Source organism: Myxocyprinus asiaticus, chromosome 1 (assembly GCF_019703515.2).
Source record: "Myxocyprinus asiaticus isolate MX2 ecotype Aquarium Trade chromosome 1, UBuf_Myxa_2, whole genome shotgun sequence".
In the NCBI taxonomy this organism is placed as follows: Eukaryota; Metazoa; Chordata; class Actinopteri; order Cypriniformes; family Catostomidae; genus Myxocyprinus; species Myxocyprinus asiaticus.
This window is the reverse complement of record NC_059344.1, coordinates 28,382,443-28,400,712: the sequence shown is the minus strand read 5'-3', so window position 1 is coordinate 28,400,712 and position 18,270 is coordinate 28,382,443. Positions and strand designations below refer to the sequence as shown.

At 38.4% G+C, this 18,270-nt stretch overlaps 1 protein-coding gene across 8 annotated transcripts in view; it reads left to right on the top strand.

Annotated features, from left to right (window-relative positions):
- Window positions 1-12,423, top strand: part of LOC127438995 (E3 ubiquitin-protein ligase Arkadia-like) — a 69,023-nt gene extending 56,600 nt beyond the window's left edge. For 5 of the 8 annotated variants that reach the window (XM_051695005.1, XM_051695171.1, XM_051695092.1 and 2 more), the window contains 11 exons: window positions 986-1,201; window positions 1,307-1,641; window positions 3,021-3,273; window positions 4,654-5,002; window positions 6,765-6,890; window positions 7,005-7,122; window positions 7,582-7,659; window positions 8,664-8,759; window positions 9,080-9,166; window positions 9,689-9,792; window positions 10,771-12,423. In XM_051695005.1, coding sequence (XP_051550965.1) covers window positions 986-1,201; window positions 1,307-1,641; window positions 3,021-3,273; window positions 4,654-5,002; window positions 6,765-6,890; window positions 7,005-7,122; window positions 7,582-7,659; window positions 8,664-8,759; window positions 9,080-9,166; window positions 9,689-9,792; window positions 10,771-10,888 — 1,880 coding nt within the window. In that variant the 3' untranslated portion in view covers window positions 10,889-12,423. The remainder of the gene's footprint in view (window positions 1-985; window positions 1,202-1,306; window positions 1,642-3,020; window positions 3,274-4,653; window positions 5,003-6,764; window positions 6,891-7,004; window positions 7,123-7,581; window positions 7,660-8,663; window positions 8,760-9,079; window positions 9,167-9,688; window positions 9,793-10,770) is intronic. The other 3 variants (XM_051695407.1, XM_051695577.1, XM_051695490.1) reach the window with 3 other exon arrangements.
- Window positions 12,424-18,270: the final 5,847 nt, after the last annotated feature.

The window sequence follows — 18,270 nt, the reverse complement described above, 5'->3', positions numbered from 1 at the left end:
GTAATGGGTGTTATGAGTATTTGATGAGCGTTTTCCTGACTCTCTGCTGTAGTGATTGTCTTTAGGTCTGGAATATAGAAGGGAGAATGAGAGTTAGATCACCCAGCTCAACACTGCGTGGGTTTGGGAAATATTGCATGTCACATCTAATCTACTCATCTTTCACTGTGAACGGTCCTCCCTCTCTCTCTTTGAACTGTATGTGTTTGTGTTTGTGTGAGGGGGAGGAGGAATGAATCCTGTAGATTCCATTAGTATTGTTCAGTGCTGTGGATTGCAACCTGCCTGTGTTCAGGCCGTGTTAATAATGATTAATCTATATGATTTCAGCATGCACAGCAGCATATACCTCTGCAGCTGCAATTCATTCTTTCTGTGTACCAGCCACAGGCTAATGGACACCAAAAGTATCCCTTTACTTGTGCGTTTAAATTAGACAAATTCTGATTTCATTTGGAGGCAAAGTAATGAAGTCTGTCTGTTATGCAAGATGTATCAAAGGTCCCACAGATTCAGAGAGAACGCAATTAAACTGCCATTCTGGATAAGGAATTTCAATCTATGTATTGTTATGCCATTAATCTGTGAAATGTTTCTTAATCTCAAGGTTTGTCAAAGAAAAACTAATTTGCAAAGTTTCAGTTTGATTTACTCATAGTGTCTTTTTTGTTTTGTTTTTTGTTTCCTGTAGCTGTTGGGGAGGGAACAGAGCAGGCAAAGATATGATTGCATTTGCATTTCTTTTGATGGAGTTAGAAATTAATTTGCAGCTATGAAAAGCAGATGGATTACTCACAATGGAATGTTAATAATGGGTAGCTATCCTCATTGGCCACTTGGGGAGTAAAGTTGAAAAACCCTTAGAAGTATTACTAAGGGTTTTTGTTGCAACTGAGCACTGGCTCATTGAGTAGTAGTCAGGAGTCTTACTGTGCGCGCGCTGTGTGTGTGTGTGTGTGTGTGTGTGATGTTAATTTATCTTCAGATCTCTCAGTCGTGCCAACCACATCTGACAGCGCACACCCACAGCTGGTCAGTTCTTCCTCCTCTTCTTCCTCTTCCCGTAATGCGTGTACCTCAGAATCGCCACAGGAGGGTCCAGGTCCCTCCAGTAGCTGCTCAGCGGCTGCCCCTGATAGCACACTTACTGCTCTGAGCCACAGTGGAGTCCCAGGACCCACCAACACCACTGCCACCGAAGGTACTATTTATATGCTGCTATAAATGCGAAGTTAGAATGGCATTGTTTGCCTCGACATTGCCTTGTCTATAGATAGTCATTTAGATTCTTCTATCCCTCAATCAGATGGCAACAGGAGGAGTATGTCTGGTGAGAATGGGGGTGTCGCGATGCCCAGGTTACCCTCATGTTGTCCCCAGCACTCCCCTTGCAGTGGGGCCTCTTCAAGGCACCTCTCTCTCGGGAACACACACTCAGGGTGCCTACAGGGAGGGACGACGCAGCAGTCTAGCCCCCCGCAGTCCGGTGCCCACAGTCACTCGCACCACTTCCACCACCACCACCACGCCACCCCGGTCCCCTCTTCTCTGGCTTTCCCAGAGTCTAGCTGCCATCTGGAGAGGCCCACTGCCATGCCTGCCCCCTGTGGAGGGGTGAGCAGCAACCAGTACCATGACCAGGTATTTTCACACCTGCACGACTCTTCTCAAGGAATATGTTTTGGTAATTGTTGTCAAAGAGACAAGGATATTATAACCCATTTTAGCCATTGATGCCGAAAGTTATTATTTTAGTTCTCATTTTTCTTGGCTACTTTGTGCATTGTGCTATTTATTGAATGTCTTTTTATTAATTAATTTAATTAATTAATTAATTAAATTTATTTATCACACATTATACATTTGAACATATACAGTGAAATTCTTTTTTTGACATATCCCAGCTAAGCTGGGGTCAGAGTGCAGGGTCAGCCATGATACGGCGCCCCTGGAGCAGATAGGGTCAAGGGCCTTGCTCAAGGGCCCAACAGTGGCAACTTGGCAGTGCTGGGGCTTGAACCCCCGACCTTCTGATCAGTAACCCAGAGCCTTAGCCGCTGAGCCACCACTGTATTTTTCCTTTATACGCTGAGAAAAAAAATCTAAAGATTTTGATTATGCAAAGCATAATGTCTGCATTGTTGGCAATGCCATCTGTTTTCCAAATCACCGAAGGTTTGCGTTGAATAGTATATGTTTTTATTTGGAATGCTATCTTAAATTGCTAAAACACCCTAAGGTTTTTATAATGAAAAGGCAAATGCAAAGCACCTTTATGAAAAATTATATTTTTGTGGAGCTGAGCTTTTTCACAGGGGTTTTTGTTTGAGACCATCCCCTCAGTGTTGTTGAATAATTCACACGGAGCTAATTGTCTTGGCTGCTGAATTGTATTATTTAGCAGCAGAGAAGAGTTGTGTATGTGTTGTGCACGAGAATTTATATTATGTGTGTGAAAAAGAGTATGGAAGTTAATTAAGTGTTAAGTAACGGGGTCACCCAGAACTGGTCTGTCAGGGTGTTTTGCATGATAAGGATGTTGTTTCCATGCTGAATGCATTTGGCAAAAGTCTGTGGCCTTTGATGTGGGCCATGAGGAGTAAGTGCTGTTAGCTAGTCATCAGATATGCACAGACAGGAGGTGCTAGTGAAATGAGGTAATGTCAGCCATGTTTTATACATCAAAGGATGTAAAGGATTAGATTTGGGGTGAATGCCCTGATTTTAAAAAAAACTTTACTGTTTGGTTTGTGTTTTATACATGTATTTTCTTGGATTAGTATAATGTTTTAAATGTGTGCCTGTTTTGAGGTATGCAGCTCATATTTGGTCATGCTTACAATTGCTAATACTTAAACCCCAACCCCTAACTTCAGCCAATTGAAATGAAAAATGTAGTAAAGTGTTTATCAGCCATACACATTTGTTTACATGCATAACTGTTGCTGCTTGATTAACTTTTCTGTCTTCCTGCTGCTTCTCTCTTTGTCTTTTTCTTTCTCTGTTTCGCTTTGTCTCAGCAGACTCTACCGGTGGATCTCAGTAGCAATGCAGTGCGTAGCAGTGGATCCAGTAGCACAGGGTTCCACGGCACATCTGCCTTCGACCCCTGCTGTCCAGGCACTGCCTCCCGGCCTCCTGCTTTCGGTTCCCAGGCTGCACCTGGACCCAGCCAGCAGACTGTGGTCGACTCATTCAGCTCGGCCATAGTGGCCCAACCTCAGCCCCAACCTGCTCAGCTTTCCTCCTGCAGGCACTACATCCATCCCCCCTGTACGCCATTTCATCTAAATATGATAATTAAAAATCTAGTACAAAATTGGTGTAGGGGTGAAAGTCCACTTTATTAAAAACTTATTTTTCATTTTACTAATTAAAAACTGTTTTCCCATAACAAATTATATTATCATAACAATCTGAGTGAAAAATAAAAATCTTAATATTTTCCCCCTTTTGCATTAATGACAACATGCACTTGAGCTGGCATCCATGCATGATTTGAGAATTCCAAAAAGCCTCTTGTGTGTCTTTTACAATCTATCAGTAAAAAAGACTTTCTTACAAAGGTGTTAACAAAAATATTTCTTGTTCATTTTGAAGTCAAAATATTTCTTCGTTTTACTTTTTTCACAATCCTTAATCCTATTTGTGCCACCGAACAGAACTGCAAAAATAAACATAGTTTTCGAACAGCTTTCCGAATACACACCCTGTCCTGTGGTGATCAAACAAACAGAGAGTCCCACCCCCAACTCACACCATTGGTTGAGTCAATGTTGTTCTGTAGGGTTAGAGGAATTTTGTAGCACCACAGAGACAGTGTTTACAGCTTTTGAGAAAATTAACGCGTGAATGGCTTAGTTGTCTCTTGATATTAAGCTGTGAAAGGAAAAGTATTTTAACACTGAAAAGGTTACATGCTTCAGATTCATATTAGATTTTTAATCCTAGATTTTCAGTGTGGACTAGAGCAAATTGATAAATACATGTAAAAATGAGGTACAAGTTGCTCTTTGATGGTAAAATAAAGACAGTCAGATTGGACAAGCAAAGTATTAATATATTTGCTTTATGGTAATTAGATGAAACACCTGAGGTTTAATGTGTTAAGTGCTGCAGGTAGTGTGCCCAGCAGTCCTACTTAATTGCCAATTCACTTCAAAATAGTGGTGTGCGGAATATAAATGAGCATGGCGGGGCTCCCTGGTGGGGCTGAATTTAGAAGAGTAATTGCCACTCACAGCTCACTGGAGCACCTGTTTGCACATTTTTCCTTTCTCTCAATATTTATCTCCTCAATCTTTTGGTCTTGTACACACACTCTCTCTCTCTCTCTCTCTCTCTGTCTTTTTGTATTTCCTTTCTTCCATATTACCTCCTCTGTCTGTCAAAGACTTGACAATCAGTAAAAAATCGTCCTCTCCATGATATTCAAAATTTCCTGGGTAGTAACCAGATTGACCATCCTGCAGTCCTCATGTTCTAGATTGATCAGATAACCCCCGATTCCTATGCCACATTTTCCATCCAACCAGATGTTACACTGACCATCAGTTGATTTTGTGGCACAGTTCTGTTAGATTTTTATGGTATTAGTGCCAATCAGGAAGGTGTACTGCCCTTTTAAATTTTCATTTTTTTTATCTCTTTCAGATGGCCCCCTGCCACGCCCCCTGCATCACCAGTCCACCACTTCCTGCCCACACTCTCACGGCAATGCCCCTCCCCCTCAACAGCCTCCTCCACAGGGCGACTATGTCATCCCACACCCTGTCCTACCCTTCCACACCCCACTGCCTTCTCATGGCCCGGCCCACTCTGTGCCACCTGCCCCACCACCCTCCCTCCCTGCCCACCATCTGCAAGGCTCCAGTGCCCCTCTGCCTCAGCATCTTCCCCCTGAGCACCAGGTACTGCAGGACCACATGCCCCTTCTGCTCCACCAGTGCGATTTACTTCAGAGGATGGAGGTTCAGAGACGCAGAATGATGCAGCACCCAACGTGAGTCATTGAGGGATGATAAAATATGGTACTTTGGGGATTGATTCTTAAATACAGAGCGGGACTCAAGGCGAGGAAGGACTTGTTATTATGGATTGTTGGGCACCACGTGAAGTGTAGTTGATTTGTTTACGGACATCACACAATATGACTCATTAATACTATAGAATTCATTAGGGATGTCCTGGTGTCAGAGTGGGGTCCGGTACTGCATTCATGTGCTTGTGCTAGTTCTCGTAAAAATGCTCAGATACCAAAAAATGATACCATTTGACATATGAATGTCCTAGTGTGGTTATTGAATTGCAAAGGCTGCTATTGAATGAAATAAATATTCAGTCTGCATGTGCAGTGCACTTCAAAGTGAATGTGTGAAGCCAGCTGCTCATGCACTGAAAACACCACATCATGAGCACAGACTACATATTAACCTTGTGCGGTTTAATAATCACACTGGGTCATGTAGCGGCCTGCTTTTCCCGAGGTGTGAAGCTGTTGTCAAAAACAAACAAACCAAAAGAGCTTTACTCTGTTTTCCGCCAAAATAAAAGCTCCATTGAAATGAAGAAAAAAAAAGAACAAGTATCACTACTGTATAGTTATGTAATATTCACTGTAATACTACTACTAATAATAATAATAATAAATCAATAATAATTGTACTTAAGCAATATCTCACATCTGTGATGCTCTGTTGTGCAGTATTTATTTGTAAAAAAAAAAAGAAACGAACTCCAATGTTGTACAGAAGCACTGCATATGGTAAAAATAATGCAGTTGTATGTTAAACATTAATTGTTCTATTTTCCTTTGATTAAAGCTTTAATTAATTCATTTTACCCTTTTGATGATAAAATTTTATTAACTCGAATTAAACAAAATTTAGAAAAAAAATCAAACTGAAAACAATTTGAGAAAATAAATTTTTGGAAAAAAATCAAACTGATTTAATTGGGCCCTAACGTACATGAAAACATGCAGAGATGCTTTTGTTCATGAAAAAGAGCCTGCCCCTTAATTTTGCAAAAGAATCCTTATTGATAGACTGCCTTTACATATTTGTTATTATTGTATGTTTTATTTTTCTGTGAAATTTTTTGTGTTTTACAATTAGAAAGTGTAAAATAACTTCTTTTAATAATGTATTTTAAGGAACAGTTGATAAAACATTGTAAACATGCTGTCCTCAAATCATCTGTCTCACAGTATTGTTTTGAAATCTGCAACATTACAAAAGAATAAAACAAAAAACAGGTATTGGAATCAGCAAGTATCAAAATGGAAGCATCTGTACTCGTACTGTGTCTCCAAAAAATGGTATCGGGACATCCCCATAATTAAATTGTTGTGCTGTCTCAGATGTTCATATATTGACTATTTTAGAATGACTTCAAATGTGGCTCATCCAGTCAGAATTATGGAATCTGAACTGTTTGGAATCATTTTACAATTATTAGTTTAACTTTTTAGAGTCTTGTTTTTTAACTCATGTTTTACATAATGTGAAGCGATATTGTGATATATACCATAACTATGATATAACATTACTCATACTGTGATATAAGATTTTGGTCATACCTCCTACCCTTCATCTCAAAGTAATATGTATTAAGAGGCTCTCTGCTGCAGAGGAACTGTGTGCTTTAGTGCTTAATGTAATTAAGTAATCTATGACAGAGTCCAGAGTATTAGCTTAAGAAATGGTACAAGGTCTGTGGGTTATGTCTCTCAATCTCTCTAACAAATATTCTTTCCTTTCAAGGCGAGCACACGAGAGGCCTCCGCCACATCCCCATAGAATGCACCCTAACTACGGTCACGGACATCACATCCACGTCCCACAAACTATGTCTTCGCACCCTCGACAGGCTGACCAGAGGACAACATGGTAGAGTGCATTTAAAGTAGAAAATGTCTTTAAATGAATGGTTCAAATGGATTAAGAAGCATTATATTGTTTGCAGTATGTGATATGCTGTATTTTGGTCTTCTTGCTGTTTAGGGAGCTGGGCATCGAGGCTGGTGTTACTGTAGCTCCCTACCCTTCAGGGCACCTGCACCCCCATCTGTCTCACTATCATCCTCCACCCAGACTGCACCATTTTCCCATCCAACTGATGGTGAGTCCCCCTCTCCCCTCCATCAGCTGCTCGCAGCAGAAATATATGCATACATTAGCATGAATAAAAAAGGCCTGATTTGTTCTCAGGTATGCCGCAGATTAATGGTGGCAGCCCCAAGCCGTCCTATCAGTAACATCTGTTATTTCAGGAGTGATTTGTACAGATGCATGAATTATGCATTGCAAGTTATAATGGAGGCTCATTAGACATTTCAAGTGTGGAATTTGAATTTGATGTATTTGAAAGTTTAAAATTATATTTGAACCATACAATGCATGCACAAACATGTGAATAATGTCTGATGCCTCTCATAAATCTGGCCAATTTTGGGGAGTCTTTTACTGAGCTGGTTATATGTGTTAATGCTTAGCAATCTCTCCATGTGTATCTTTCTTTCTATCTGTTTCTTTCTCATACTCTGTGCCCTCACTTACTCTGTATCTCTGTTTCCTTCAGCACACTGGCATGTCTGAGGTGACATATCCACACATTCGCTACATCTCCTCCAGAATGACTTTTGGACGCACCTATGAGGTAAAGCACAGAGACCGAAATCATTAGTGATCAAAAGATGCTTCTTTACTTAAATCATTTTAACCGAAAAAAACAAACAAAAAAACCCCCAGCACAAATACCTTAAATTAAACTGGTTCTGGATCATATTGTCTTGTAATTTTGTGATAAATGATTCAGTCAGTCAATCCTGACATTACTCTCACTGACCTCAAGATTAGCATTTCTTTTAGTAAACTGATAATTAGTCCAAATGTTTTTTTAAATTTAACAATATATATTACAATATACACATTTTTATGGAAAAGTGATTTAAAAAAAGTGTCCAAATTAATGGTAGACCTTTCACTAATTTAAAGAATTTATTTTTTATTTGAATGGTCATGTGCAGTGCAATGAAACAATTATCAGTAAAAAAGATCATTATTAAAAAAATATTATTCACTGCTTAGCATTGTTTTTCAATCCAAGCAAAATGTATGGCTTTGTTTGCTTTGATTGTGGAGCAAACCCCTCCATCACATCACATATTTGTTTGTCCAATTCCACTGTTTGGATTTAGCCTTCCATTACTGATACTGGAAGAAACTTTTGGCAACTATATACTACTAAATGCACAGATGATAAAGGTATTAAGGCGGTAATTTGCTCTCCGTGTTAGATAGCGGCAGAATAGGCGCAGATAGGAAAGCTTGATGGTGTCAGCAGCAATAAGGGGAGCAGGACTTAGAGCATCATTTTCACACCACAGAGGATGCAGCTTCTTAACAAGCTCTTCCTCACTTTCTAAATGTAAAGTGATTGGAACACATTTTCCCTAGCATGCGATGGTATTTTGTATAACTGCAATACACAGACATTACAATACATTTTACTGGTTGATGCATTGTGCACAAATATTGTTTTAACTGGTAAATTGTCCAACCCAGTATGGACATACTTGAATTTTTTGATCCCATTAGTTGTATTAATACCAGTTGCAGCCACTGTTTAATGCACTAGTAACAGGTAATGTGTTTTAACAGGATCTGCTGCATTTAGAAGAGCGACTGGGGACTGTGAATCGAGGGGCCTCTCAGGGAACCATAGAGAGGTGCACCTACCCACACAAGTACAAAAAGGTGAGAACACATTCACATACAAACATCAGTGTGTTGTGTGAGGTGGTAAGGAGTGTGTAATGTCTGGTTTGGTGATAATGGACAGACAGTATTCAAAAAGACTTTATCTGAGGAAATGATACAGGAGCTTCCGGTTAGAAACAAAAAACTCAACCAGGAGCTGTAATTTAAAAACAATTGTCATCAAATACATCACAAATCCTCATCAAGTCCTTTATTGCTAAAATGTCACTGATATGTAGGAAAAGGTTCCATGCAGATGTCAGAATGCATTAAATATTTGAATGACAGTAATCTAAAACCCTGCCGCCCTGATACAGAAGGTGGTGGAGAGAGACACTGAGGAACAGTTAGCACCTGAAGCATGGGCATCTGTTGGGAAAAATATGCACTCAACCTCAAACTCGGTGAGAAAAAAAGTGTACAAATAGTTTGGGAGAATATGTTTTAGCTCAAATATTTTGTAGATGTTTATAGAGGCAGGAATAGTCAACAATGGCCAATGTAGTTGAGGAGCACATTGAAAACAAATATTTTTATTTTTTTATATATTATGTGGGTTGTCTGAAGTTAAGGTTTTGTTGCTGCTTGACATGCTGTTTAAATGATGAGCACAATGTTCATGGCAAAGAGACTATGTTCTTGTCCATGTTTTCACATGTGTTGAAGCAATCTCAAGTTTGTGTAACATGGCATGCTTATTGAACATGTTATGCTGCTCTTATTTAGTTACATATATAATTTTTAATTTTTTTTTTTTTACATGTACTTATTTTTTTTGTAATGGCAACATCAGCTGCAGCACATGATATTGAAATACCAAATTGAAAACATTCAGATAAACTATTTATATTTGGGGGAAGGAGTTTATCAGGATTAAGGTGCAGTGATGCTACTCAATGTCTGTTCTGCTTCTTTCATATGCACAGAGGAAGCTGCATGGTAAGCAAGAGGAAGAGGAGGGGGCAGAGGAAGACACAGAGGAGAAATGCACCATTTGTCTGTCTATACTGGAGGAAGGGGAGGATGTCAGGTAAACTCTCAGATCGCTGTGTGTGAGATTGTAGAATTTTAACTTTGCTTGATTCTTGCTCTTTTTCAAATAGTTTTAGAGAATAATTACCTTCACAACTTCAAGAAGACCACCTCTTTGTCATTTTGTTTTTTCTTTCAAGGATTCAGTTTAGATTTTTATATGTTACATTATAATGGACATGTATAGAAAGAAAACCCTCTATCTGCAAAAACTCATGAGAGTTGCATGTGACATTCATATGATGTATATTTGGAGTCCCACAGAAACCCTACACCCCATACCACAAACCCTAACCTTAGTAGTAGCAAATGTGACTCTCGTGGGACTTTGCCAGATCAAGGCATACCTTCTAGACATGACCCATTAGCTGATAAGGCACTCGATTGTTACGAATACTTTCTCTTCATATTCTCTGCTGCCCTCTGTTGCTGGAACATGTGAATTACTCAGTGTTCAGTTATATCAAAGGGGTCTTGTCATGCCTTTTTTTATTATTTTAATATGTTCCTTGAGGTTTACTTACAATATATTATATATAATATATTTGTAAAACATCCACCCTCTGTTGGAAACGCTTTGGTGGAGCTTCTTTAAGACTTGACCGTAAATGCCCACTGTTATGATTATCTCTCTGGTCTTGCCTGACCTGCTCTCTCTCCTTGCCATCTCACTGCTCACCACTACAGGGTTAGGTTATTGAAGTGATAAGGTAAAGTAGGTGTTGATGTGTTGTTGTGGAGGCGGTCAGATGCAAATGCCTACCACAGTGTGACATCACAATGTGGAGGAAGTAGAGGCCGAGTCATTTTGGCTGCTTGGTTTCAAAAAAGGCTATTTATTGGGGGGGGGGGGTTTAGTTCTGTAACTTACAGTATGTTTTTATGGCATTTTAGAAGCATTTTTTGTTGAAAAAAGCAAAGCAAGTAATTTGATGCATTTCTTTTTTCACTTAACAAAATGCTTGTTGTTTTGCAGGCGCCTTCCATGTATGCACCTCTTCCATCAACTATGTGTGGACCAATGGCTCCTCACTAACAAGAAATGCCCCATCTGCAGAGTGGACATCGAGGCTCAGTTATCTCCAGAGAGTTGATGCTATTTTTCTTGCAACCCTTTTGTCGGACGTTTATATGTTGTTTTCCTTTTAATTTTTGTCAATAACGCATTCAACCAAAGATGGCATGAAATACCTGCGCAACTATGGTAAATTAAAGAAAAACAATAATCCACACACACACACACACAAAAAAAGTATTGAGCCTAGCGTGCCAGCTATCATGTAGTATCAGTACATCTAGAAATAACATCACCTTCATTAAGGGGTTTGAATTGTATTGTATTTATAAAGGTTTATGTAGCTTTTGTCTTCATAATTGTTATTGTATTTTATTTTTGCATGGTTCCTTGCAATGCATTTCTTTGCACATATAATAAAATAGGCCTCAAAAGGCCTGAGAACTTGCAAATGAGGATTACTGCTCTAGTAAAGAAGCATTTTTACATACCTGATGCCTTGCTTTACTGGAATAGAATGTCAACCTCCATTTTAAAACATTGCAGGACTCAATTTATTGATCAGTATATTGATTAGTTTTGTTTTAGACAATGTGATCTGAAATAGATTTTTTTTTTAAGTGAATCAAGACATTCCTTAAATAGGAAACAAGATCATGGTTAAGAGATCAGCTGCTGTAACAGTGTTCACCCTCAAACAAATTCACTCTCGGCACGGGAACCTGGGGCTGGAGTCTGTTCCATTTCACTTCAGCTCGTTATCTGTACTAACTGAATTCAGGAAGTTTAACAAAAATACATGTTTCTTGTGAATTATAAATTATTTTCATTAGATTTTAAACTGCTAGAATTTAAATGAGTTCAACTCCAGTCCTGATGAGAACCAACTGCACACTTCACTTCCTTGAACGTTCACATGGTTGTGTTGTAATAGTCCCCTCTTAGCACCTCAATCGGCTGTCACATGTAACACACTTAATCTAATGTATTTTCAAAGAGATAGAAAAAAAATGAATGTCACCTCTCTGTATTCTGATTGTTGTTTTTGATAGTATATTGAGGTTTGATTAGGTAATTGAGAAAGTGTAATTCCTCAGACAAGCTCAATATGTTGACTTCTGTTGGGAAGAAACATGGCAACCGCAAATCTGGAGTACTGGGCGACAGCTAATTTCTCCTAGCTGTGTTCATTTATCTCTCGCTCAACAAATTAGAAAGTGACTCTTGTTAGCTGATTATTCCTTCTCATATATTGTCATTAACATGCATTTGTTCTGCAACTGTGCAGCAAACTGTTTTTTTTTTCTTCCCTTCTTTTTTACGCTGCTGTGAAAACCTAACACTAATATTAATCTCAACTAGCTAACTTGCATATACTTGCACATGAGAGACAAAAGACAGGAGTGATGTGAGAATGAGTGCACTGAGGCTGTGTATTTCCACTCTAATTGCCGAATTTTGAGAAAAACTGTAATAATTTTGAATGGAGTGTTGGAATGCTGTACTTAATGGCAGGAGTCCATGCATTCATAGACTTAATGGCCCCAGGATGATAATCCATGGGATTTATATTAGTTTTAAAATAATGAAATTAATAAAGTTAGGTAACTCTTTCATGTGTCCATTTTTTTGTGTCTCCTTGAACATTACATCCCATTCAAAAATTTACCATGAAAACCATAGACAATGCCAAAACACTGTTGTTATTCTTCAGTATGTGTGTGTGTGTGTGTGTATATATATATATATATATGTATATGTATATATATATATATATAAAAACTGGTTTCAGTTTACGGTATACTTTGATAATAATTCTAAAAATGGGAGATTCTCATGAAACCTGTCATATATATATATATATATACATTAATACATACACACACACGGGGTCAAAAGTTTGGAATAATGTACAGATTTTGCTCTTATGGCAAGAAATTGGTACTTTTATTCACCAAAGTGGCATTCAACTGATCACAATGTATAGTCAGGACATTAATAACGTGAAAAATTACTATTACAATTTAAAAAAAAAAAATTCAGAACTTATTAAATTACTTCAAAGAGTTCTCATCAAAAAAATCCTCCGTGTGCAGCAATGACAGCTTTGCTTTGTCTTTGAAGACTGTAGTGTACACCTTTGTATTAAATGTTCAGTTTATTGGCAATTTCAAGCATTGTATAGTCTTCATTCCTCAAAACAATGACTGACTGATGAGTTTATAGAGAAAGCTGTTTCTTTTTTGCCATTTTTGACCTTAAGACATGCCAGTCTATTGCATACTGTGGCAACTCAAAAACAAACACAAACACAATGTCAAGCTTCATTTAACGAACCAAATAGCTTTCAGCAGTGTTTGATATAATAGCAAGTGATTTTCTAGTATCAAATTAGCAATTTAGCATGATTACTCAAGGATAAGGTGTTGGAGTGATGGCTGCTGAAAATGGGGCCTGTCTAGATTTGATCAAAAGTGACTTTTGTTTTTATAAATAGTGATGGTGCTGTTTTTTACATCAGTAATGTCCTGACTATACTTTGTGATCAGCTGAATGCCACTTTGGTGAATTAAAGTACCAATTTCCTTCCGAAACAGCAAAATCTGTACATTATTCATAACTTTTGGCTGCCAGTGTGTGTGTGTGTGTGTGTGTATACAGGTGCATCTCAATAAATTAGAATGTCGTGGAAAAGTTCATTTATTTCAGTAATTCAACTCAAATTGTGAAACTTGTGTATTAAATAAATTCAGTGCACACAGACTGAAGTAGTTTAAGTCTTTGGTTCTTTTAATTGTGATGATTTTGGCTCACATTTAACAAAAACCCACCAATTCACTATATCAAAAAATTAGAATATGGTGACATGCCAATCAGCTAATCAACTCAAAACACCTGCAAAGGTTTCCTGAGCCTTCAAAATGGTCTCTCAGTTTGGTTCACTAGGCTACACAATCATGGGGAAGACTGCTGATCTGACAGTTGTCCAGAAGACAATCATTGACACCCTTCACAAGAAGGGTAAGCCACAAACATTCATTGCCAAAGAAGCTGGCTGTTCACAGAGTGCTGTATCCAAGCATGTTAACAGAAAGTTGAGTGGAAGGAAAAAGTGTTGAAGAAAAAGATGCACAACCAACCGAGAGAACCGCAGCCTTATGAGGATTGTCAAGCAAAATCGATTCAATAATTTGGGTGAACTTCACAAGGAATGGACTGAGGCTGGTGTCAAGACATCAAGAGCCACCACACACAGACGTATCAAGGAATTTGGCTACAGTTGTCGTATTCCTCTTGTTAAGCCACTCCTGAACCACAGACAACGTCAGAGGCGTCTTACCTGGGCTAAGGAGAAGAACTGGACTGTTGCCCAGTGGTCCAAAGTCCTCTTTTCAGATGAGAGCAAGTTTTGTATTTCATTTGGAAACCAAGGTCCTAGAGTCTGGAGGAAGGGTGGAGAAGCTCATAGCCCAAGTTGCTTGAAGTCCAGTGTTAAGTTTCCACAGTTTGTGATGATTTGGGGGTGCAATGTCATCTGCTGGTGTTGGGCCATTGTGTTTTTTGAAAACCAAAGTCACTGCACCCGTTTACCGAGAAATTTTGGAGCACTTCATGCTTCCTTCTGCTGACCAGCTTTTAAAAGATGCTGATTTCATTTTCCAGCAGGATTTGGCACCTGCCCACACTGCCAAAAGCACCAAAAGTTGGTTAAATGACCATGGTGTTGGTGTGCTTGACTGGCCAGCAAACTCACCAGACCTGAACCCCATAGAGAATCTATGGGGTATTGTCAAGAGGAAAATGAGAAACAAGAGACCAAAAAATGCAGATGAGCTGAAGGCCACTGTCAAAGAAACCTGGGCTTCCATACCACCTCAGCAGTGCACAAACTGATCACCTCCATGCCACGCCGAATTGAGGCAGTAATTAAAGCAAAAGGAGCCCCTACCAAGTATTGAGTACATATACAGTAAATGAACATACTTTCCAGAAGGCCAACAATTCACTAAAAATGTTTTTTTTATTGGTCTTATGATGTATTCTAATTTTTTGAGATAGTGAATTGGTGGGTTTTTGTTAAATGTGAGCCGAAATCATCACAATTAAAAGAACCAAAGACTTAAACTACTTCAGTCTGTGTGCATTGAATTTATTTAATACACGAGTTTCACAATTTGAGTTGAATTACTGAAATAAATGAACTTTTCCACGACATTCTAATTTATTGAGATGCACCTGTGTATATGTGTGTGTGTGTGTATACACAACCGTTCAAATGTTTGGGGTCACTTGCCTGAAATGTTTCTCATGATCTTAAAAATCTTTTGATCTGAAGGCGTATGCTTAAATGTTTGAAATTAATTTTGTAGACAAAAATATAATTTTGCCAACATATTAATTTATTTAATTACAAAACAAAAATTGTATTTAAAAAAAAAAAAAAAAAAATTTTTAAATTGATGACTTGGACCGAATAATAAAGAAAAGCAGCCAATAAGTGCCCAGCATATAGATGGGAACTCCTTCAGTACTGTTTAAAAAGCATCCCAGGGTGATACCTCAAGAAGTTGGTTGAGAAAATGTCAAGAGTACATGTCTGCAAATTCTAGGCAAAGTATGGCCACTTTGAAGATGCTAAAATATAACACAGTTTTGATTTATTTTGACAACTTCACGAAGTTACAACATAATTCCCATACTGCCATATATATCATAAAGAAAATTAAGCCTAACCAACATTTATATTTTATCATTAGCCCCTTTCACACATACAGCCTTTTCCAGAAAATGTACTGTATTTTTCAGGTTTGAGGTCATATATTAACATGACCTTTTGAAAATACTGGTAAATTTTGCTCTGGCAATTTCCCTTAATGAGAAGTTGTATCATTACCTATACATTTCCATGTTGATGGTATGTGTGAACAGCACATATGGTACATTTACCAGTAAAGGCAACCCAACGATTTTCCTGTAATTTACCTGGATGCATGTGTGAATGGGGCTATAGTTACATTATATTACACTTTGCCCTCCAATTATGGGAGTAATGAGTGTTTGAGTACTTTTAAGCAGGATTTTAGCAAAATTATCTAAAAAATGCTAAACATGTTGTTGCTGAGTCATTTGTAATAGTGACACGAGTTACCAAGAGAGGATAAACACAGTGTTTTTATTTATTTATTTATTTTATTAATCTTTAAATAAATTTGGAGTTCTGCAGTGCTTGTCAGAGCGAGCAACCATAACCAAGGGGGGCGGTCGGGCAGAGCTTAGCAGGGGGTCAATTCTCATAACTGCCATATGCTCGAGGCAACATTTAAATAAATGTCTAAATTAAACACTCTGGACACTTTTGTCCATACCGAGTGCAAATGCGAGATAGCGGGGTGTAACTTAACTTCTCCGGTTAGTTTGATAGAAAGGCTTTGCAATAGCGAAATAGGGAAAATAAATTCCTGTTCAATACAAAATCAGGGAGGGGCTCTCTCAGAGGGGAAAGAGGGCAACCCTGCCAGGTGCCCCTATCCAGAGTAAACTAATCGGAAATTAATTCATTTGTTTGTACCGCTGCTACCGGGTGTCTATAAAGTAACTTAATCCACCCAAAAAAAGTATTCCCAAACCCATACATTTCCAAAATCTTAAAAAGATAATCCCATTCTACCATATCAAACGCCTTTTCGGCGTCAAGTGAAATGGCAGTGACCGGAGTCTGATCATTCGCCACTGATCACATGATACTGATGAAACGCCTAATGTTATCAGAAGAGCTGCGGCCCCGAATAAACCCCACCTGATCTATATGTATAAGAGATGTCATAACTTTATTTAATCGGTTAGCAAGTATTTTTTATAATATTTTATGTCTAGCTGGATCAGGGAAATTGGACAATAACTCTAACACTCACTTGGATCTTTGTCTTTTTTAAGAATCAGACTGATCCGGGCTTGTGTCATGGTTGGCGGAAGCTTTCCATTCTTTAATGATTCCATATAAACTTCTAACAAAAGTGGAGTCAGTTCTGTAGCACAAGATCTAAAAAAATTCAGCGCCAAAGCCATCTGGCCCCCGGAGCCTTGCCAGTAGGTAGGGACTTAATTACCTCGTCAAGCTTCTCCAAGGTTATCTCAGAGTCAAGAGAGTTTTTTTGCTCAGTCGTCAGTTTAGGAAGATCTAATGGTTCCACAAAGTTTCTAATATCTTCATCAGTAGACGAAGATGTGGAACTATTTTGATTCACTGTTATTTTGCCCTGTGTTTTGCCTCTGTCATCTGTCACTAGTCTCCCTTGCACTACATTTCCCATAATTCACTGCCCTGATCACTACCAACTGTTCCCTGTTGTTCTCACCTGTGTTTCATTTACCTCATTTATCCCTGTGTATATACTGCCCTGATGTCTGTTTTACCTTTGTCAGTTGATATGTTTTCTCCAGTTTATGTACCATTTGCTATCTTGGATCACGTTTGTTTTGTTTTCCCAGTCCCTAGTCTTGCCTTGTTTCCAGTGTTTACCCTGCTTTTGTAATTTGATTTTTTTTTTCTATTCAATTTTAAGTTGCATCTAGATCCTGCTCTTGTGACTTTATTCAAACGTTACAACTATAGAGATCAAGATATAATTTTTTTAAAGCATTATTAATATCAATGACCAAGGTAATTATTTTACCACCAGCAGATTTCACTGAGGGAATGGTAGAAAAATGTTATATTTAGCCAAAAGCTTCCCTGCTTTGTCCCCTGACTCAAAGTATGATTGTCTTGCCCTGAATAGCCAAAACTCCACTTTCTGTGACAAAATAGTATTATATCTATATTTCAATCAGGTCAATTCTCTGAGGCCATCAGACGACATTCAGCGCATCAGCCCTGCCTTGGCACTTTTAATATTCCCTTCCAACTCCACGAGTTCTCATGCTTTGGATTTTTTGGTGAGTGAGGCATACTGTATGATCCGACCCCTAAGAACCGCTTTAAATGCCTCCCAAGCCACACCTACAGAGGACACCGAGGACCAGTTGGTCTCCATATAAACATTGATTTCAGCCTTGAACATTTGTTGGAATTCAGGATTTTGCAAAAGGTATACATTAAATTGCCAACTATGTGATTTATTTTTCTTCATATGTGACAACACCTCTAAACTCACCAGGGCGTGATCTGAGACTAAGATGTTTCCAATTGAGCAATCAATGACAGATGAAATGAGGGACTTAGATATATAAAAAAAATCTATTCTAAAATAAATCTTATGGACTGATGAAAAAAATTTATAGTCCCTACCAGATGGGTTCAAAAGTCTCCAAATATCTGTAACACCAAGATTTTTACACATCCTGTGATGCGTCAATGTTGCTCTAGGGGGCTTACTCACTTTTGCTTCACTATGATCAAGGATTGAGTCCATCAAAAGATTAAAGTCTCCTCCCAATATTATATCATGATGGGTGCCAGCG